The 21340-nt window shown below is 50.3% G+C and overlaps 1 protein-coding gene across 1 annotated transcript; it reads left to right on the forward strand.

Annotated features, from left to right (window-relative positions):
* The first annotated feature begins 414 nt into the window (after nucleotides 1-414).
* Pik3r5 (phosphoinositide-3-kinase regulatory subunit 5) lies at nucleotides 415-20401 on the forward strand. Its single transcript, XM_048366128.1, has 18 exons — nucleotides 415-537; nucleotides 2222-2322; nucleotides 2866-2934; nucleotides 4294-4432; nucleotides 11525-11594; nucleotides 12662-12836; nucleotides 13133-13286; nucleotides 14886-14969; nucleotides 15211-15943; nucleotides 16057-16207; nucleotides 16541-16666; nucleotides 17104-17232; nucleotides 17406-17499; nucleotides 17983-18059; nucleotides 18265-18355; nucleotides 18446-18528; nucleotides 19161-19273; nucleotides 19420-20401. The coding sequence occupies exons 1-18, from the start codon at nucleotides 435-437 to the stop codon at nucleotides 19559-19561; spliced, it is 2634 nt and encodes an 877-aa protein (XP_048222085.1). The 5' UTR covers nucleotides 415-434; the 3' UTR covers nucleotides 19562-20401.
* Nucleotides 20402-21340: the final 939 nt, after the last annotated feature.

The following is a 21340-nucleotide window of genomic DNA, read 5'->3' on the forward strand; positions in this document are numbered from 1 at the left end:
CTGCCACAGGAGTGCTCCATCTGGGAAGCATGCCTCCGGGAAGCCCTTCCACCCCAGGAGCTGCTGTAAGCCTGCACTTTTTTTTTTTTTCTTGCCAGTTATGGGGCTTGAGTTCGGGCCTAGGTGCCATCCATGAGCTTCTTTTGCTCAAGGCTAACATTCTACCACTTGAGCCATAGTGCTACTTCTGGCTTTTTTTAGTTTATTGGCAATAAGAATCTCACAGACCTTACTGCCTGAGTTGGCTTTGAACCACGACCCTTGTATCTCAGTCTCCAGAGTAGCTAGGATTACAGGCATGAGCTTAGCATGAGCTTGGGGTGGGGATGGAGAAAGGGTAAGGCTGAGTGCCTGCCCTGCAGGGCTGGGCACTCTAGGGCAGGGAGCTGGACAGGTTGACTGGTGTCTGTTCCCCATGCAGGTGATGACTCAGGATGCAGCCAGAGGCCACAACGTGCACAGAAGACCGCATCCAGCATGCCCTGGAGCGCTGCCTGCATGGGCTCAGCCTCAGCCGCCGCTCTGCGTCCTGGTCAGGTAGGACTGGGTTTGCGGCTAGGTCTTAGCAGGAGCTGTGGTAGGCTCTGGGCCAGGTTTGGGAGGTGGTACCTTCTAGGTCCAACTCTGTGTGTGTGGCTTGAGGTAGTCCTTCAACCTCACCTGAGCAGGCGCTCACCTGGTACAGCGCGACTCATCCGTATGAGGCTCTTTCTGTCCCCGCTTTGATGTCTTCCCCATCTTCCTCAGGCCTGTGTCTCCTGTCCACTCCTCATGCTCTCACTCTTGTCTTCTTATTCACTGGAAGCTTAAGGCCCCAAAGAAGATATCAAGCCTGCTTAGCCACAGCTGCTAGGGATTTGCAAGCAGCTGACCCCAGAAATCTGCCCTCTTCTGCCATGTGGAACAAAGGGACTCTTCCCCAGAGCCACGGGGAGCAGAAGGTCTCTGTACTCCATGCCCCCTCAAGACCAAGAAATGAGGTGTCTGAAGGCTGGGACTCCCAAGCCTGGGGTCTAGTTGCGTAAGCAAATTCCATATGCTGGGAAATTTTTCACATCTTGTGTCTCACTTGCCTCCCTAGCTTGGTGAGACACATCCAAGACTTCTTTTTTGTTTTTTGTTTTGTTGTTTTGTTTTTGTGCCTGTTGTAAGGCTTGAACTCAGGGCCTGGCCACTGTCCTTTCACTTGTTTCCCTTAGTACTGGTGCTCTACCACTTGATCTGTAGCTCCATTTGCAGCCCGTGGCTGGTTAATTGGAGATAAGAGTCTCATGCCCAGGCTGGCTCATTGAGTTACACACACACACACACACACACACACATGCACGCACGCACGCACGCACATATTTATGTATATAGTTACATATATATGTATTTACTAGTATATACTTATATATAAATATATAACATAAAGCTATTATATATTCATTGGTTATATATTTATTTATATAGGTGGGGGAGAGGTGGAAATATTTAAATCCTAGGGCCCCATGAACTTAGGTAAGAGCATCTGGGGCTCCGGAAGAGCTCCGTGGACATGAGGCAGCTAGGAAATGTATGGTTAGTCCATCTTGCCCACTGCCCCATCATACACACAGACTTCCCGCTCTGTGAGCATCCTTTAACTGTTAGGGGTTTGCCCATGCTGACTTCAAGAAATAGACTGACAAACTAAAAATCCTCTGGGGAAGTCACCATGACACTGAAGGCTCAGGGGATCTTTTCTTGACTGTAAGTGTATCTAGTTTCCTCTTCGTGTCTCCACGGCCAGGACCTTCTGGGAAACCAAAGATTGTTCTCCCTTGGATCTGGCATGGCTCTTGTCACGGCTTTTCGCTTTTCTTCCAAAATGATCTGCCCTGATCTAATGTCTCTAAGCAACCTATGCACCAGCACCCACTGTAGGAGCACAGGTCAGGGGAGAATGTGGGAGAACTGATGTCCCAGAGGTGCAGAACAAAGTTTCAGCCAATTGGTGGATCTCGGTGGGGGCCCCAGCCCATGTCTCAGATCCCTGTGTGATGCAGCCTCCTGTAATTCAGGAAAAAGAACAAAAAATGGATCATTGTATATGAATGGGAAATCATAGGGTTGAGTGTTGCCGGCAATTTCTTCAAGACTGTGACTTTGGAGAGTTCCAGGTCAGATCACCCTTGCCTATGGCCCTGCCTGAGTGCAGCCAGACCCTGGGGCTGACCACTGGCCTCTTGCTTCTGTGCAGCTGGGCTGTGTTTGAACTGCTGGAGCCTACAGGAGCTGGTCAGCAGGGACCCCGGACACTTCCTCATCCTCCTGGAGCAGATCCTACAGAAGACCCACCAGGTGAGGCCAGCTACAGAGTGGCACAGCTGGTGCCGACCTCATAGTGTCCAGGGATGATTCTGCCCTGGGTGCTCAGACTGCCAAGCATGGTCAAGGCCTAGGAACCAAGAGCTGTGCATTGAGGGTCTCTAGAGTGAACATATAACAAGGGCTTGAATTTTGGACCTGGATGCTAGCCCCTTAGCTTTATTTTTAACTCAAGGCTGGTGCTACCACTTGAGCCACAGCTGCACTTCTAGCTCTGAGGTAAAAGTCTCATGGACTTTCCTGCCCCAGCTACCCTCGAACCACGACCCTCAAGACCCTCAAATGGCAGCCTCCTGAGCAGCCAGGATTACAGGCGTGAGCTACCAGTGCCTGGCATAGGGGGAGGGTTTTGTAGAAGGGATCAAATAGTAATTGTAGCACACACAAGACCTACTCAGGATAAGGTGAAAAGAACAATTTAAACTTGAGCCTCTGAGACAGTGAGCCTCAGGTCCCCAGACTTCCAGAGTGGATGGAGGGATTTTTAGCAATTTAACCTCATTGTCTTCTCCACAGGTCCAAGAGACAGGTACCTATGACCTCCTCGCCCCTCTGGCTCTGCTCTTCTATTCCACGGTCCTCTGTGTAAGTGTAGGTGGGCCAGGACAGGAGAGGGGGGAAAAGGAAGAGAGGAGTCTCCATGCAATGACACTTGAGATGCATTTCAACTCTGATGCCTTCAGAGCTGCCATCATATATACAAATATATATGATATATTTTAATTAATTACATGAATACAGGATATATTTTTATATAAATACAGGATACATATATACATGAATACAGATATATACAGAATATATTTTTTCCACATTAAATGATTACCTGACTACAAGACACATTTTTTTTCTTTTTTTTTTTTTTCCTTTTTGCCATTCCTGGGCCTTGGACTCAGGGCCTGCGTACTGTCCCTGGCTTTCTTTTTTTGCTCAAGGCTAGCACTCTGCCACTTGAGCCACAGCGCCACTTCTGGCTGTTTCCTATATATGTGGTGCTGGGGAATCGAATCCAGGGTTTCATGTGTACAAGGCAAGCACTCTTGCCACTAGGCCATATTCCCAGCCCGGGATATATTTCTTAAAACATGAATGATCCACATTTCTCCAGCCTTGAGGAGAAAGGACCAATGCTGCCATCTTGAGAGGCCTCCATGTGATTGCCATTCTGCCTGGCATCTTCCAGGCTTCATTGAAGAATTGTGACCGTGTGTGTGCCTACGCCATAAAAAGTGTCACCTCATTTTTTCATTCCCAGTGGTCAGTTTCACCCAGCAGACTCATGACACATAATGACTCCATAGGCATGGAATCAAGCTACCCAAAGAATAAGCATTCTCCTGTAGTGAAAATAGTTAGATAAAAAAATTATCTAAGCATAAAAAAGTGTTCCCCAATATGAATAGCAGCAATGGCGCCATTTAAAATGACCTCTGAGGTGACAGCTTGGGTGAACTATGGCTTTTTTTTTGTAAAAATAATAATAATAATAATAAAAATAGCCATTATTTTGGGGACACCCCAGGTGCCATCTTACCCATCCGGGGAGTCACTTCTAGTTCTTGACCTTATCCTGGGACATACTGTTCCCATTAAATATATATCCATTGTGGAGCATTCTAGAAAGGGAGTAGAGACTGTTCTGAAATACCAATAAGTGGGACTGGGAATATGGTCTAGTGGCAAGAGTGCTTCCCTCGTATACATGAAGCCCTAGGTTTGATTCCTCAGCACCACATATATAGAAAAGGCCAGAAGTGGCACTGTGGCTCAAGTTGGCAGAGTGCTAGCCTTGAGCAAAAAGAAGCCAGGGACAGTGCTCAGGCCCTGAGTTCAAACCCAAGGGCTGTCAAAAATAAAAATAAAAAATAAATGAAATGAAATGAAATACCAATGAGCTCTTTTTCACTTGGACCTCCCTGCTTATTACCCACCTCTCCTCCCTAGACACCACATTTTCCACCAGAGTCGGATCTCCTTCTGAAGGCAGCCAAAACCTACCACCAGTTCCTCACATGGCCCGTTCCCTACTGCAGCATCTGCCAGGAACTGCTCACCTTCATTGACGCTGAGCTCAAGGCTCCAGGTAAGTGTTCAGAACACCAGCACAAGGAGCAGAGATCATGTGGTCAGGATGCTTCTGGATCTTCTGAAACTGTTCTTCAAATTGACCCTCCTCACCTTACAACCTTTGGTTCTTCTCATAGTCTTGGAGTCTCTGCTTCATGGTACACTGAGTAGGTCTGAGTCTGCACGAGCTAATGCAATAACCATGGAGGTCACTCCAAGAAGAACCAACAGAGAGTGATAGAGCCAGCATTCAGAACAAGGAGACCCCACCACTTGGCCCGCTGCTCTGAAGAGCTTAGCCAAAGAGGGTCTCTAAGGTCCTGTGGATCAGCCAGAGATGCCCCAGAACACACACACACACACACACACACACACACACACACACACACACACACATACACACACACACACTGCTTTTTCCTTGCAACACAAGCAAGTAGGCAATTGTGTGAGTGAAATGGCTCCGTTCTGGTGGTGCCAGGGAAGGACAAGTTGATGGCGCCATGACAAGGTTGGATAAAGACTTGGTTTGCATCAAGTTTGCGTAGAGGAGATCTGAAAAGAACTTCTTGGGAGATTGCAAGTACTATTATAGGCATGAGAATGAAGTCAGAGGAAACCACAAGAGCACAAGAGAAAACATAACCAAGGAAGATTTACTGAGAGGTAGCCCCAAATTAGAGTAATTCATCATGCTAATATTGCAAGGAATAAAGCCACCCACATTCACATCTCAATAGATGCCTCTAAGACATATGGTACACTTCCACACATGTTAATGGTATTCAAAACCCCTATATATATGAAAAGTATTGCCATAGAAGTATTTTAAATATGGCAAGAGGCGAAGGCAAAAAACTGGAGACACTTCCTCTACTTTCTGTCTCAGTTACTTTCTGTCTTTGCTCATAAGTATTTACCTATGCAAAAAGACAAAAATACAGACTATTTCCTTACCTGGAGACAATAACAATTTAATCATTTAAATTTCAAGCAAATGCTGATCTATCAAGTTTAGGAGAATCACCCGAATGAATAATTGTCAGAATTACAGAACAGAGAACTTTGCCTTATACCTGGACCAACCAGTAAGAAAATATAATGGGAGAAAAAAATATTGACAGAAGCCACTAAAAATATTTCTTAATGAAAGAAAAGTAGAAAAGTTAATATTTCACTGAGAGAAAACAAACTTTCCTAAGGGACAAATAATTGAACAGATGTCACTATTGAGTTGAATTGATATTATAATAACATCAGATGCTAGGAAAGTTAAGTGTAGCCACAATCAAAATTACCAACACAATTTTAAAATTTAGCACAATAACTTGTCTATCCCATAGAATAATGCTCTACAATAGCATATATATTATGCATTTATATTATGCATTATTGGCATATATTATGTGTTATCCATATGTTATGCATTTACTCTGTGTGTGTGTGCGTCAGCGTGCGCACGCGCGCGCTGTTCCTGTGGCTGAGATCTGAGATTTGAGAGTCAAAGCCAGCCCAAGCAGGAAACTCTATGAGACTCTCATCTCCAATTAACAACCAAAAAGCCTGAAGTAGAGCTGTGACTCAAGTGGTAGAGCACTAGCCTTGGGCAAAAAAAAGATCTGGGACAGCACCCAGGCAGAGTTCAAGCCCAGAACAGGTGTGTGCGCGCAAACACACACACACACACACACACGTATGAAAATAGATGAGTGGAACAAAGGTAATATCTGTAAACAAATTAAATATACAAGGGTTTATTATATAACCAAGGGGCATCCTCAAGCCAGTGATTTTTAAAAATCTCATTTAATAAATGATATCAGGATAGTTGAGAAATCCTTTTTTTTAATGAGTTAGAATTGTCTCCAAAATAGAAATAAGTTCTATCAGAGCCGTAAAATAACGTGCAAATAGGTGAGAAATCCAACTATAGAAACCAACTGTAAACGACAGAAGAAACTGTAAAAGCAGAAGAAAAATAAGCTACAGGAGCCTGAACCAGGCTGGGAATGTGGCTTTGCGGTAGAGTGCTTGCCTAGGATGCATGAAGCCCTAGGTTGGATTCCTCAGCACCACATAAACAGAAAAAGTCAGGAGTGGCACTCTAGCTCAAGTGGCAGAGTGCTAGCCTTGAGCAAAAGAAGCTCAGGGACAGTGCCTAGGCCCTGAGTTCAAGCCCCAAGACTGGCAAAAAAAAAAAAAAAAAGAGGCGCCTGAACCAGTGAAAACAGCTGTCACATACATCCCCAACACAACAATGGTAAAGAATTATAAAGATTTGAAAGCATAATATTAAATCTTATACATGGGAATCCATAAATGAAACATTTAAAAAATTAAATGCAGCAAAAATGAATTTATAAACCCAAGATTCATTTTGGTTTGGTTTGGTTTGGTTTTTACTGTTTAAAAAGTAAATACACCAATAGAAATATAAATAAGAATATGACCAGAAGTGGAGATGTGGTTCAAGTAGTAGAGCTCTCGCCTTGAGCTTTGGACAGTACCCAGGCTCTGAGTTCAAGTCCCAGTGAATCAACAAAAGAACCACAAATAGCTAAGCAATGGCTCCCAAAATATTCACCCCCACTAGTAATAAAGCAAATGCAAAACTAAAGAGTGAGACATCTTTTTTTCCTACCAAAATTAGCAAAGAGCTTTGTAAATGGATGAAAAGGAAGAATAGGGTGGCTCAAATCCTTTTACTCAGCAATGCCATTTCTATAAAGGATTCTGATGAGTAACTATAGAAATGCAAAGGTTTACATTTACAAGGATGTTCATCAGTGCATTCTTAACCACCTGCCAAGGCAAAAAGATCTAAATTTTGGCCATGATTCAGTGTGCTATTTGTTAGGAAAATGGAGGAGAAGGGAAAAGGAATAGGCCGGACTTGATTATCAACAGGCGAGGAATGTTTATTGAGGAACAGTGAGGGGCACAGACCTTCCTGTGGGATTGGAGGTTGTGCGAGGGGATGAATTTGGGGCCAGGCTTATATGGGGTCTGAGCAAGGAGGCAGGTTATTTAAAGTGCCACTAGGTCTAGGTCTAGGGCTTTTCCATTTGGCCCACAGAGGGTTGTTTACATCTGGGCCTAGGTGAGATATCCTGCCTGCATATCAAAGCAGGTTCGCTTATTGAGGTTCCTGCCTGGTGTCTGTATGGACCTGAGGCAGTAGAGTGAGGATCAATCCTTCACTATTCACTTGGGAAAAGTGATAAGATAGGTCCAGTTTGTCTGGTCAAAAGATTAACTAAATTGTTGAATAAAAAAAAGCGAGCCCTGAGGCTGCAGATGGGGCTCAGTGGTAGAGTCCCTCTCTCACAAGCAAGAAGACCTGAGTTCAAGTCCTAGTAGTACCAAAAAAGAAAGAATCAGAAGCAAAAGAAAAAAGTAGGCCCTCATGTACCTTGTAATCCAACTTTGTTTTTCCTTTATAGCATTTACCTTCTCTATGTCCTGTTTAATATTAACAGCATCTAATTGCCACCATCCAGATTAAACAACAGAGAAGAGAAATACCAAAACTTTTCTTCAAACTCATGCTCCCTAAAAAGCTCAGGACTGGGGCCAGGAATATGGCCTAGTGGTAGAGTGCTTGCCTCATATACCTGAAGCCCTGGGTTTAATTCCACAGCACCACATATATAGAAAAAGCCGGAAGTGGCACTGTGGCTCAAGTGGTAGAGTGCTAGCCTTGAGCAAAAAGAAGCCAGGGACAGTGCTCAGACCCTGAGGCCCCAGGACTGGCAAAAAACAAACAAAAAGCTCAGGACTGAACTTTTGCTTGTGAATTCCTTTAGAAGGGTCATGACTTCCTTCCTCAACCAATCAGCTTATCTGCCTGTCTCCCAACCAAGTGGCCATCTGTTTTTCCACCAACCAATCAGCTTATCAGTCTTCTCCTAACCAATCAAAATTCTGTTGTTACAAATGAGCAGCTAGAGTTTGCCAACCCCAAAGTGTACCTGTAAAATAGTCTCCCCCTCAAGGTAGATCCTTGGATACAGAGTTAAGACTTCACAAGTTCCTGAGAAGGTGTGGTGCACAGAAAGGTGTTTAGGCATATTCTAAAGAGTCTGCCAATCTACCTTCCTAAGGCATCCTAAATAAGCAAGCCAGCTAAGGTCAATCTCCTTCCTTCTCGCTTCCCACTTCTCTCCCTCCTCAACCACAGAAGGAAACTTTTTTTCTTTTCTTCTACCATTTCAAGGGAAAGAATTCAAAATTCAAAGAATTCAAAGGCCTTGACTGGGCCTTTGGTGCATACCAAAGATTTAAATGATACCTAGTGCTGGCAGCTAGCTACTTAGGAGGCTAAGATCTGAGGATTGCAGTACAAGCAGGAGAGTTCATGAAACTCTTATCTCCAAGCAGACACCAAAAAGCCAGAGTGGAGGTATGGTTCAAATGGTAGAGTGCCCGCCTTCAGCAAAAAAGCCAAGCAAAAGAGCCAGCCCTGAGTTCAAGCTCCAGCACTAGATAGATAGATAGATAGATAGATAGATAGATAGATAGATAGATAGATAGATAGATGTTAGCATTTCCCTAGCCTCAGGTCCTCAGCTCCTCCCACTAGCCCCCAGATCCACCCATACTCACTCCTACTCACTACCTAACTACTTCCCCTTTACCCCCTGAGAGAGAAGCTGCCACCTGGATAAGGTGCAGATGCCATGTAGCTCCCTCTCTCGTGGGAACTATGGCCCCACTAATAAACCTCCTTATGAACCTTCTTCTACTGTCTGTGGTTATCTCCGCCTGGTCCTCTGGGATGGCCGATACCTATGCTTTCAAAAGAGTGACAGAGTGATTTAAAAGATTGTTTCTTACTTTGAGGAGGCTAAGAGAGATTGGGCCGGGAAGGGGTGTCAGCTGTGGGGAGACCACTTCCCAGTTTTAAGTGGAGCCAGCTGGCTCACCTCAGCTGAGTGCATGCTATGCCTTGAGGTATTGTGGCAGGGTACTGGCCGCCCTTGAAGCAGATGTGGAGAGGCAGGCAAGAGCGAGGCATAGAACCAGTGATGATGGGAAGCCAAGCCTGAGCAGCAAGAGCCAGGCAGAGCACTGGAGGAGCACATGGAACGAAGGCCCTGATCAGAGAGGATCCCAGAACCCTCGCTCCCTCCTTCCCTGCTAGGGGTCTGATCTGCCCCCTCCCCCTCACCTGATGACCAGGGAGAAGTCAGATGCTGCACAGGGAAGCTCACCAGAAGCTACCCATGCTAGAAAGTTCTCTTCCAGGAAAGCAGAACTGAAATAGGAAACCATTCGCTCTCGCATGTCAGAGAACATTTTCAAACAGTTCCAAAAAATGTATTTAACTATTGCAGTGAGCCTGTGCTGACATGTATTCCACTCATTGCTGAGCAAAATGGTAGAACTGGCTTAAAGAAAAATGTGAGAAGTCAGGCTTGGTAGTTCATGCCTGTAAGCCCAGGTACTCAGGAACAAGAAGAGATCAGGAGAATCGCAGTTCAAAGCCAGGCAGGACAAAAAGTGTGCAAGACTCCATCTCAACTAAGAAAACAAAATTTAAAGCTGCATGTGGTAGAGTATACTTTTCATCCCAGCTACTCTGGATACAATAATAGGAGGATTATGGTCCAGACCAGGCTGGGCATAAATTAGACTTTATTTGAAAAATAATTAGCCAGGGACTATTGGCTCAGGACGATAATCCTAGGTACTCTGGAGGATGAGATCTAAAAGATCTCAGTTCAAAGCCCATCCAGGCAGGAAAGTCTACAAGACTTCAGCTTTAATTAACCAGCAAAAACATGGCTCAAGTGGTTGAGTGTTTGGAGTCAGGGAAACAAGGCTGAGCTGCAGGAAGGCAGTTGGGGGGTAGGAGGAGGGTGTTGCTCAGCACCCACAATGCAGTATTTCGCATGGAGAGAGTGGCTCCACAGATTGCTGCTCCTGCAGTGTGACAGATGAATGTCTTGGGTCAATCCAAACAGACAGGGTAAAGAGGACAGGGCTAGCGGGGTGTGGGTTATATCGCAGACATTAAATAGGGCATGCAGGTCAGTGGTAATGTTTGCCTAGCATGCACAAGGTCTTGGTTCCATGCCCAGCACTGCAAACAAAATAATTTAAGTAGTTGCAGAAAGGGGGAATATTTGCCTGTATGCCCTGAATTCAGGGAGGTTGGGGTGGGGCACCCCCACTCCTTGCCATGGCATTGGTAGTGCTTTTCTATGCAATGTATAGGAATGGTCACTAGATGGCGTCCCAAGTCCTGAGTACCAGCCACTGTTTCAGGAACATACACTAAACATAACCCAAAAAGCCAACGTTAGAGCAATTAGGCCCCACGTCAGAAGAGCATGATTTCCTGCCATTTCCTAAACACAGTGTATGGGCTTTGTGTTTGCCACTGTCTCTAAGTCCCCAGTCTTAGCTTCCCCTTATCAGAGGTGCGGCTCTTGGTTCCCAACTCTGGCAGAGGAGGTTGGAAGGCCTCTACCTAGCTGAGCTACAGCAGAAGAAGGAGGGGGGGAGGGGGACTGCCTACCACATCCCCACTACAGGAAGATGCCAACCCTGTGGGGGTGCAGAGCCAGAGACCCAGGAATGTCGGGGTAGCAGGGACTCCAAGCTGCCTGGGCCCAGGGTTGTCCCTTCCACAGTGCTCTGCCTCCCAGCCAAGACCTCTGGGAATCACAGGCGGATGAGCAGCCTCAGAGGCCATGCCTCTATGCTGCCCTTTACATGGAGAAACTGAGGCTGAGCTGTCCAATGACTGACTCAGGGCCACACAGAGGAGCCTGCCTGGCTTCCTCTCCTGCCTGGGGACCAGGCATGGGCAGAGTGGCTGAGAGGGGAGTGGGCAGCCTGTTGGAGGGATGGACAGCTGGAGAGGATGACCCTTGGGGTGGATTGAGGGAGGAGGCTGGGGTCCCAGGGCAGGGATGTTAAGAGGCAGACCGGGGTGAGGTATAGATGAAGATGGCTGTGGTCTTCCCAGGTTTCTCCTGAGCCCCCCAGGAGCTTCCAGCCTGAGCCGCAGTTCTTGGCCCACATGTCAAGGCATGAGGACATGACCAGTGGGAGGACAGGCAAACCCATACCTCCCTTTTTCTCTCTTGTCGGCCCGCAGGAATCTCCTACCAGCGACTGGTGAGAGCCGAGCAGGGCCTGTCCATCAGGAGTCACCGCAGCTCCACCATGTAAGTGCTGGGGAGGAGACAGAGCAAGAGGCCCCATTCACTGTCCCCTGCACCCCAGCATCCCCACCATTGCATACACACTCCCCCACCGCCACCACCACCAAGCTTCCCTGGGCACCTGGACGCTTTGCAGTTGCAGGGGGTGTTTTATGTGTGCTTTTGTGTTTCTGGGTTGAGGGTCTGCATCATTCATGCCAGGAACTGGATCCACATTACCTCACCTTCATTCCTACTCCACAAACAAAGACATACAAGATCAGAGAAGCCAAGTAACTTCCCAAAGGTCATACAGCTATAGTGAGGGTTTGAACTAGGATTTGAACCCAGTCTAACTTGGTATCTTTCCACCGAATATATTCCTCTGGGTACTAAAATAGCATTATCCAACCTTTGTGTCCAGGACCTACACAAAAGGTACATTGCCATGTGCCTATGAATCCTAGTTCCTCAGGAGGCTGAGATTGAGGATCGAGGTTTGAAGCTAGCCTTGGCAGGAAAGTCCATGAGACTTTTATCTCCAATTACTGACCAAAACCAGCCCAAAGTGGTAGAGCACTAGTCTTGAGCTTAAAAGCTCAGGGCCAGTGCCCAGGAGAAGGAAGGAAGGAAGGAAGGAAGGAAGGAAGGAAGGAAGGAAGGAAGGAAGGAAGGAAGGAAGGAAGGAAGGAAGGAAGGAAGGAGAAGGAAAGGGAAGGGAAGGGAAGGGAAGGAAAAGGAAGGGAAAGGAAGGGAAAAGAAGGAGAAAGAAAGAGATGGAGGAAGGAAGGAAGGTTGGTTGATTACAGTCCAAATTTTCTTTAAAACCCCAGCTCCATTTTGAAAAATTCTTTGTAAATATCATGTGCAAAATCCTGCAGAGTAGACCAAAGCTTCTCCTTGGCAGTGGGACCGGCACACCTCCCCATCCCCATCCCCATCCCCATCCTCCCTGGTCCTGCTGCATCCCCACATCCCCTGCAGCACCTGCAGGGCTGTGAGGAGCCACAGGGGCATGAAAGGTACGGCCACACCCTGGCCTGCCGCCCAGCCCCAGGTGCCATGACCCATGTCCCCCTCTGTGTCCCCAGCACTGTGCTGTTGCTGAACCCCATGGAGGTGCAGGCTGAGTTCCTGGCCGTGGCAGACCAGCTGAGCACACCTGGCCACTCGCCCCACCACGCCTACACCACCCTCCTCCTGCATGCCTTCCAGGCCACCTTTGGAGCCCACTGCGACCTCCCCAACCTGCACCACAGGCTTCAGGTGGGACCTCAGGTGCATCGTGGCTCGGGTGAAGCATTACCTGGGGCTGCGCTGGCAGGCTGGACAGTGCTTTCAGGGGCCCTGTGTGCTAGGCTGGGCTGCCGATGCCTGGTGCCTTGGAAGAATGGGAGCATGCTTTGGAGCAGGTCTGGCCTGGAGTCCTGGCTCGGAGGCCAGTCACCCTGGCCAGCCGCAGGGGAGGTGGGCCAGGAAACCACTGCTGCCCTAGATCAGCTCTTGTGAGCTAGACCAGGCCATGGGACAGAAATACACTTTGCATCCTCCTGGTCTTTCAGTCCAAGACCCTAGCAGAGCTGGAAGACATCTTCACAGAGACAGCAGAGGCCCAGGAACTGGCATCTGGCCTGCGGGACCCAGCCGAGGCCCGGCAGTGGCTCAGGACCAAGCTGCAGGCAGTAGGAGAAAAAGCTGGCTTACCCAGAGTCTTAGGTGAGACTTGGGGTTGGGGAGGGAGCAATGGGGCTCTGCCTGCTTTCTCCATCCCCTGATCTGGCCCCTTGGGTTTGCAGCCCAGTGGGTCATGTGACTGTTCCACAGAATCTTCCAGGGCCTGGTTCCTCAGCAGCTTGGGCTCCATAGTCCATCAGAGCACAGTTCCATTTGCAAGGTACAAGCTGCTGTCCGGGTCGGCCTGGAGGAAGAGGGAAAGACCAGGCTAGCTGAAGAGGAAGCTGCATGTCACATCTGCACTTGCCTTCTTTTTCTGTACTGGGGCTGGGGCTTGAACTCAGGGCCTGGACACTGTCCTTTAGCTTTTCCACTCAAAGCTAGTGCTCTACCACTTGAGCCACAGCTCCACTTCCTGATTTCTTGGGGTTAACTGGAGATAAGAGTCTCATGGACTTTACTGCCAGAGCTGGCTTTTGAACCATTCTCCTTATGTCAGCATCCCGAGTAGCTCAGATTACAGGCATGAGCCACTGGTCTGGCTGCATACACCAGTCTGGATGGGCCCACCTGTGCCACATGGCCACATCTTGTCCTAAATGCCCCTGGAAAATCTCAGCAGGTCTCCAGACAGGACAAGGGAGCAGACTGTGGGTCAATTAGCAGTTCCCATTACACTATTCTCCATAAGAACCTTTCTAGGGGCTGGGCAAGGTGGTTCATGCCTGTAATCTCACCTACTTTGGAGGTGGAGGTCAGAAGGACTGTGGTTCGAGGGCAGCCTGGGAAAAAAAAGTTAAGGAGCCCCTCCCCATCTCAACTAACAAGCTGGTGTGGTGGTATATATCTGTGATTTCTGCTATGCAAGAAGGCTTAGGTAGGAGGATGGACATCTGAAGCAAGACTACCTGAAAAATAACTAAATTGAGAGCAAAAAGAAAGGACTCAGGGCATAGCTCAAGTGGTAGAATACGTGCCTCGCAGGTACATGGCCTCCTGAGTTCAAGTCCAGTACTCCAGAAAGGACAGAAAGAAAGCAAGAAGGAAGGAAGGAAGGAAGGAAGGAAGGAAGGAAGGAAGGAAGGAAGGAAGGAAGGAAGGAAGGAAGGAGGACTTATTAATTTTAAGTACCTCTATGCTTGTGGGGTATGTGTATTGGTACCATAGCTTGAGCTCAGGACCTCCAACTGTTGCTCAGCTTGCTTGGCCTCATCATGCATCTCCAATCTGGCATTTTGCTGACTTATTAGAGAAGGACATTTCTGCCCACGCTGGTTTCAAACCTCAGTCCTCCAGCTCTCAGCCTCCTAAGCAGCTTAGATGACAGGTGTGAGCCACAGGCACATTGCTTGAGTAATTCTATTCTTTTCTCAGGTGGCTATGGGAAAGTGAGGCCCACAGGATATAACAGCCACACCCATACAACCAATCAAGGGCTTGGGGTACTTAAAAGAAAGTCCATCTAGGTAGGAGCCATGCAGGAGCCAGGCTGCCTAGCTCCCATTTTACTTTGGTCCATCCAGCTGTGGACCAGTTGGTCCTTTCCCAACTCTGGCTTTCTCTCTGAGGCCAGAGGACTGGGCTGGCCATCTTACAAGGCCTATCTCCAGCTCCCTTCTCTTGCCCTTCTTGCTCCTACAGACACTGCAAAACCGGGCATGCTCCACACCATCCCCATCCCTGTGGCCAGGTGCTACACCTACAGCTGGAGCCAGGACAGCTTTGGTAAGAAGTGGATTGGGCCCTTTCCCCATACTGCCCATTCCCCATACTGCCCAAGTTCTCTTTCTGGTCCGAGACTGTGCTGCCTTGAACCACACAGGATCTAAATAGAGGGGAACTCTGGGAAGGGGTGAGAAGGGTAGCACTCTCATCCTGGGCTAGCGCCAACTTCTCTCCTGCCTCCTCTTCAAGTCTGAAGGACTCCTGGGTCACACACACCAACAGTGTCTTTGTGTCCTTCTAGACATCCTCCAGGAAATCCTACTCAAGGAGCAAGAGCTGCTGCAGCCAGGGGTCCTGGGGGATGATGAAGAAGAAGAGGAAGAGGAGGAGGTGGAGGAGGAGGAGGAGGAGGAGGACTTGGAAACGGATGGGCATTGTGCTGAGAGGGACTCGCTTCTTTCCACCAGCTCCTTGGTGTCCGGTGACTCCACCTTGTCACTGGCTTTCCCCCAGGCCTCAGGGCCAGCGCTCTCTCGACACCTGCTGACTTCCTTCGTGTCGGGCCTCTCCGATGGCATGGACAGTGGCTATGTTGAAGACAGTGAGGAAAGTTCCTCAGAAGGGCCAAAGAGAAACACCAGCCATGAACACCACAGCCACCGCAGGCCCAAGCAGAAATTTCACAGGATCTATAAACTTTTCAAAAGCACTAGTCAGTTGGTTCTGCGGAGGGATTCTCAGAGCCTGGAGAGTGGCTCAGACATGCCACTGCCCCTCAGGAGGGCAGAGAGCCTCTGCAGCCCACTGGACTGCACCACAGAGCTCCCTTCCCGAGCCCAGCGCTCCCACTCCCTGCCCCAGCCCAGGCTCAGCACCCAGCTTCCCAGCTGGCTCCTGGCCCCAGCTTCCCACCACCAGCGCCGCCGCCCCTTCCTGAGTGGGGATGAGGACCCCAAGGCTTCCACACTCCGAGTTGTGGTCTTTGGCTCCGATCGCATCTCTGGGAAGGTAGCTCGGGCATACAGCAATCTCCGGTAAGAGCCATCAGGGCAGGCCTGTGTCTGCCATCTGATGGAATCCAGGGCCCAAGGCTCAGGGTACAGGGTTAAAACCCAGGGTTGTGATTCTCACCATCTTTCCTTACCAGGCGGCTGGAGAACAATCGCCCACTGCTCACACGGTTCTTCAAGCTTCAGTTCTTTTATGTGCCTGTGAAGCGAAGCCAGAGGACCAGCCCAGCCCCTCGGAGCCAGCCATCTCCCTTCCCCATGGACTCCCCAAAGCACCCCTGTCCTGCGGTATGTCTCCAACTCTAGACAGGGTGGGGTGGGAAAGAGGAATGGATGTAGGCAGATTCTAGCTTCCTGAAGGATGCTGGTGGATTCTATCCAAACCAATCAGCTGTGTCTGCAAGATGCCTCTCACTGCCTGACCTGCACTCTTAGTTTCCCCTCCTGTCTTGCACTTGGCCATGGCATTTTGCCATTGGACAAAGACTGAAAATCATCATGCTCCTGGGCCCTCCTGCAAGGGCAGGGAGAGGCTCAGCCTGGGGCTGCCTGCAGCTGTGGCCCAGGGCCCTGCAGCTGAGGGGTAGGTCTCCAGGGAATGATTCTGCTCCCTTGTCCCAGGAGCTAGGCCCAGCTCCCCGGGAGGACAGCACCAATGACATCTCCCGCTACCTCGGCATGCTTGACCCGTGGTATGAGCGTAACGTTTTGGGCCTCATGCACTTGCCGCCGGAAGTCCTGTGCCAGGTAAGTGGCCGGTGGGGTGGGGAGGGGCAGGGGAGCCAGGGCCTGAGAAGGTGCTGAGTTTAGGGAATCCTTCACGAGGCCTCCATGGAGGAACAGGGCTCACTTGGAAGAGAACAGGGAGCGTGCCTGAGAAGCAGGACTGAGCTTGATGGGGAGCCTGAGGACAAGAGCGCGGTCACAGGGTGATATGATCCTCAGAAGAGTCTGGAGGACCTTAGATTTCAGCTACTGGGTAGTCCAGCCTGACCAGGGACCTACCTCCCTAGAGACCCATGTGTTCCCTGAGAGGTATTAAGGCTTCCCCCTAATGTCTTCTCTTCCTCTCTTTCCTCCTGCTTCGGCCCCCTCTGCCTTCTCTGTGCCCATCTTGCTTTCCTCTCCTGGCTTCTGGCTCTCTGGACCTCTGTTCCTTTACTTTGCTCCCCCATGGGCTACAGCAGTCCCTGAAGGTGGAATCCCCGCCCCTGGAGGGCTCCTCTGCCCAGCTGCCCATCCTGGCAGACATGCTGCTCTACTATTGCCGCTTTGCCGCCCGGCCGGTGCTGCTGCAGGTCTATCAGGCAGAGGTAAGACCCTGGTGCCCACCTGGCCACCATCTCCTTCCCTAGACTCCCAGGATCAGCACCGGCAGTCCCAGCTGCACCCCCACACCGACCCCTGAGCATCAGCTGTGCGGGAGGGGCCGCATGTCCCACCCCCAGAGACCCACCCTGAACCACCTGCCCCTTGCCCTCTCCAGCTGACCTTTGTCTCTGGGGAGAAGACTTCAGAGATCTTCATCCACTCCCTGGAGCTGGGTCACTCAGCTGCTACTCGAGCTATCAAGGCCTCAGGTGGGTATGCCTGAGCCCTGAGCCCTAAGCTGGAGGAGGGGGCCCAAGAAAAGGGGGTGGGGAACCCTTGGAGACCAGGCCAAAAGAAAGGCGGGGCCAAAGGAAGACAGGGCCTGGGGAGGGAACCTGGGGGTGGGGCCAGAGGAGGGCGGGGCCTTGGAGGGATCCTGAGGGTGGGGCCAGAGGAAGATGAGGTCTGGGGCAGGGCCCTGGGTGCGGGGATAGGAAGATGTCTTTGGGGGCGGGGCCAGAGGGGTGGGGTCATGGGGGCGGGACCTGGGGAAGGAAGGTGTCCTGAGGGCAAAGCCAGAGCCAGGTAGGACCCTAGGGAGGTCACCCTGAGTCCTGGGGAGATTGGGATTGAGGGAACTGGGGCTCTGGGAGGCAAGGCCGATGGACGATGGGGCTCGAGGGGAGGCGCAGGGCCCTGGGGAGGCCAAGCTAAGCAAGAGGAAGTGAAGTGTGCATCTGCCTGTGGCACAGGTCCTGGCAGCAAGCGACTGGGCATCGATGGCGACCGGGAGGCCGTCCCTCTAACACTACGGATTATTTACAGCAAGGTAAGGTAACAGCTGGGCCTTCCCTCTGAGGTCTTCTGCTGATTCTTCCCCCACCACAGCTTGAGCCCTGAACGCATAGCAGAGTTCTCAGGCTCCCCTCCCCTGGGTGCTAAGAAGCGGCCAGCACCCAGGGGAGCAGATATCTCTCCCCTCTGGCCTCCGGAGCCTCCAAAAAAGGCTGAGGGGTCGGGATGTGCTGTTCCAGGGATCCATCAGTGGCCGTAGCCGCTGGAGCAACCTGGAGAAGGTCTGTACCTCCGTCAACCTCAACAAGGCCTGCCTGCTGGAGGATCTAGGTAAGGGGGGGAGGGCAGGGGGGGTCAACGAGGGGAAGGATATCCCAAGAAAAGGTTCTGAGCATGCTCTGAGCCTCCCTTGCCTTCCAGACTCCAGCATGGAGGCCCTGACACTAACCCTGACAGAAGTAGTGAAAAGGCAGAACCCCAAATCCAAGAAGGGCTTTAACCAGGTAAGTGTTTCCTTCACACATTCCAGGCACATCCCAGAGTGTGTCGTGGGCACGTGTACCCATGCACATCTTCATATTTGAATATGTGTTTATGAGCATCTGTTACGACGTGCATGTGTGCAATGTGAGAGACAGCAAAAAGGATGTCAGTGTCAGGGCCCATGGCTGGGAGAGAAGGGACAGATGAGGGCTATGGTGGGTCTGGGGTTTGCACAGGTGGAGAGCATAGTGGGCATCATGGTGGGATCTGTGTCCTGTGGACTGTGTGGGTTTGGGAAATATATGAAATAGCTATTTAGAAAAGCCCTGAGCCTGAGGAGTGCGTTCCATGCTGGGGGGGAGACCCCAGGGGCATCACAGTAGGGGTGGAGTGGGCAGGGCAGTCTCCTCAGGGGGTGATCACTTCCACTCAGGAAAGGAAAGAGGCCAGGGGGAAGGCAGAGCCGATAGAGGCCTTGGAACTGCTCCCCTGACCAGGCCAGTAGCCAGGGGGAACTGTCACACACACACACACACACACACACACACACACACACACATCTATTGGGCAGTTCTGGGGGATGGATGGAGCACTGAGGGATGGCAGAGTTGTGTGACCAGAGCTCCAGGTTCACCATGGCTCTCCCTTCCAGATTAGCACATCACAGATTAAAGTGGACAAGGTGCAAATCATCGGCTCCAACGGCTGCCCCTTCGCTGTGTGTCTGGATCAGGATGAGAGAAAGATCCTACAGAGTGTGGTCAGGTAGGAAGGAAGCCCCAGCTATTCTCCAGCTGAGAGGTGGGGGGAGGAATCCCTAGGTTAGTTTCTATACTCCCATCCAAGGCCTGGAAGGAGCTAGGGAGTGTTAAGGGGGACTGGGCCTTCTTACCCTGCCCTGCCCCCAACAGGTGTGAGGTGTCAGCCTGCTACAAGCCAGAGAAGAGCAGCCCATCACCCCAGATGTCCCCTGACCTGCCTGCCCAGGCCATGCCTGACCTCTGCTCCCTTCTCTGCCTGCCTATCATGACTTTCAGCGGAGCTCTGCCCTAGCATGGCCCTGGCACCAGACTGAATAGGAAGCACTGTGTGGCTTCTTCTAGACCTCTATCCAGGGCAGCTGCATTCAGTGGAGGACTGAGTGGCCCTGTGTTCGGTCAGGGTCCCTTTGTGGGCATCAGTGATCTTGGCAGGAAATGAGCATCAGGGCAGAGGCCTGGCTACTTGGCCTGACAAGTTCCACACAGCAGAAGGAAAGGGAATAGGGAGTTGACCTGTGAGGGAAGGTCAGAGGCTCTGGGCCTCCAGCTATGGGGTAGGCCTCCTCTTCCAGCCTTTGGTTGGTTGGTGGCACCCTTACTGGGTCAAGAACCCAAGGACTCTGTGTCTGGAGTTCAGTCTTCTCTACTCTGGGGCTCAAGTGGGAGAAATGTGTGTGAGGTTTCTTTCTTGACCTCCAATGCCATCTTTCCACCCCCACCCCCACCCCCAAGTGTGTGCACACATACAGACACACTTTCTTGCTCTCAACTACCCTGGATCCTCCAGAACACAGCACTAGCATCTGACCTGTCTACTACCAGAATTTGTTATAGAGTCTCTTGAGCCCCTCTCTGGCTTCCCGGTCCTGGAGAGACAGGATAGGCTCACACTCAATAGCAGCTCAGTTACCATCTAACTAAGGGGCCAAAAGATGTTAGTAAACTATCTTGAGCCCCTATTTCCTCAGCACTAAAATAGGAGGGAAAATAAGTTCCTCTTAAAAGGTCCACAAGCAGCCAGGCACCAGTGGCTCATGCCTGTAATCCTAGCTTTTCAAGAAGCTGAGATCTGAGGATTGTAGTTCAAAGCCAGCCTGGGCAGGAAAGTCTGTAAGACTCTTTCACCAACTAACCACCAGAACAAAACCAGAAGAAGCACTGTGGCTCAAAGTGGTAGAGTGCTGGCCTTGAACGAAAAACCTCTGGGACAGCACCCATGCCCTGAATCAAGACCCACAACTGACTAAAAAAAAAGTTCACAAGTGTCCACAGAAGCACCTCCCCCAGTGCCTCACAGTGGGTGCTCAGGAAAGATTGGTGCCTTACTCCCAGTGCAAATTCCTTGCCTTTGGCCACTGTGATACTCTGACTGCCTCTGGGAAGTTCTTCATGTAATCCTTCCCAGTGCACAGATGAGACAGAAGCCAGCATGAGTGGGAAAGGAGCAATCAGTTGTATCTTCTAAAGAAGGACTTGCCTTTGTCAAGGTTGAGGGAGGGCTGCTGGGGTGTTGTTTGCCCTTCACCACCCCCTCTCTATCAGGCTGGTCTCAGTGCCGCCCCATTCCATCTTCTGTGTGGTACACGTGTACAGAACACTTGGCCTCTCAAGTTTCACACAGCAGGAGCAGAGGAAACAGGGAATTGACATATAAGGGAATGTGTTGGGCTCTGGGCCATCAACTATGGGGTAGGCCTCCTCTTCCAGCCTCCTCTGTCCAGAGGATGAAGAGACTGGCATCATGAACTTGTGCCTGATTTTTTTTTGGGGGGGCGGGGAATATCATAGAAATCATTCATAGAAAACTCCCAGCACATGATGGAATGTGATAAGCTAAAGTGGAAGCCCATCAGGTTGAAGCAGTGAGAGGAGTTGACACAAATCTACATGGCCAGGGTGGTGGATGGCTGGACAGGACTTGCACTGGTCCAAGGAAGGGAAAGAAACTGTGGAAGCATAATGCTGTGTCCCATCCAGAGCCCCTCCTTCTTGTGCTCCTGCTTCAAAGGTCTTGGGATGATAGGAGTCCATAAAATCCTACTCTAAAGGAGAGAAGAGGACAGAGCCATCA

This window comes from Perognathus longimembris, chromosome 17 (assembly GCF_023159225.1).
Source record: "Perognathus longimembris pacificus isolate PPM17 chromosome 17, ASM2315922v1, whole genome shotgun sequence".
Lineage (NCBI taxonomy): Eukaryota > Metazoa > Chordata > Mammalia > Rodentia > Heteromyidae > Perognathus > Perognathus longimembris.

What these genes read in the sequence shown, in the direction of transcription:
- Pik3r5 (XM_048366128.1), top strand. Translation starts at nt 435, where the DNA reads ATGCAGCCAGAGGCCACAACGTGCACAGAAGACCGCATCCAGCATGCC. An exon ending in AGTCACCGCAGCTCCACCAT is followed by an intron (nt 11,595 to 12,661) that starts GTAAGTGCTGGG and finishes CTGTGTCCCCAG; the next exon opens with CACTGTGCTGTTGCTGAACC. An exon ending in ATCCTACAGAGTGTGGTCAG is followed by an intron (nt 19,274 to 19,419) that starts GTAGGAAGGAAG and finishes TGCCCCCAACAG; the next exon opens with GTGTGAGGTGTCAGCCTGCT.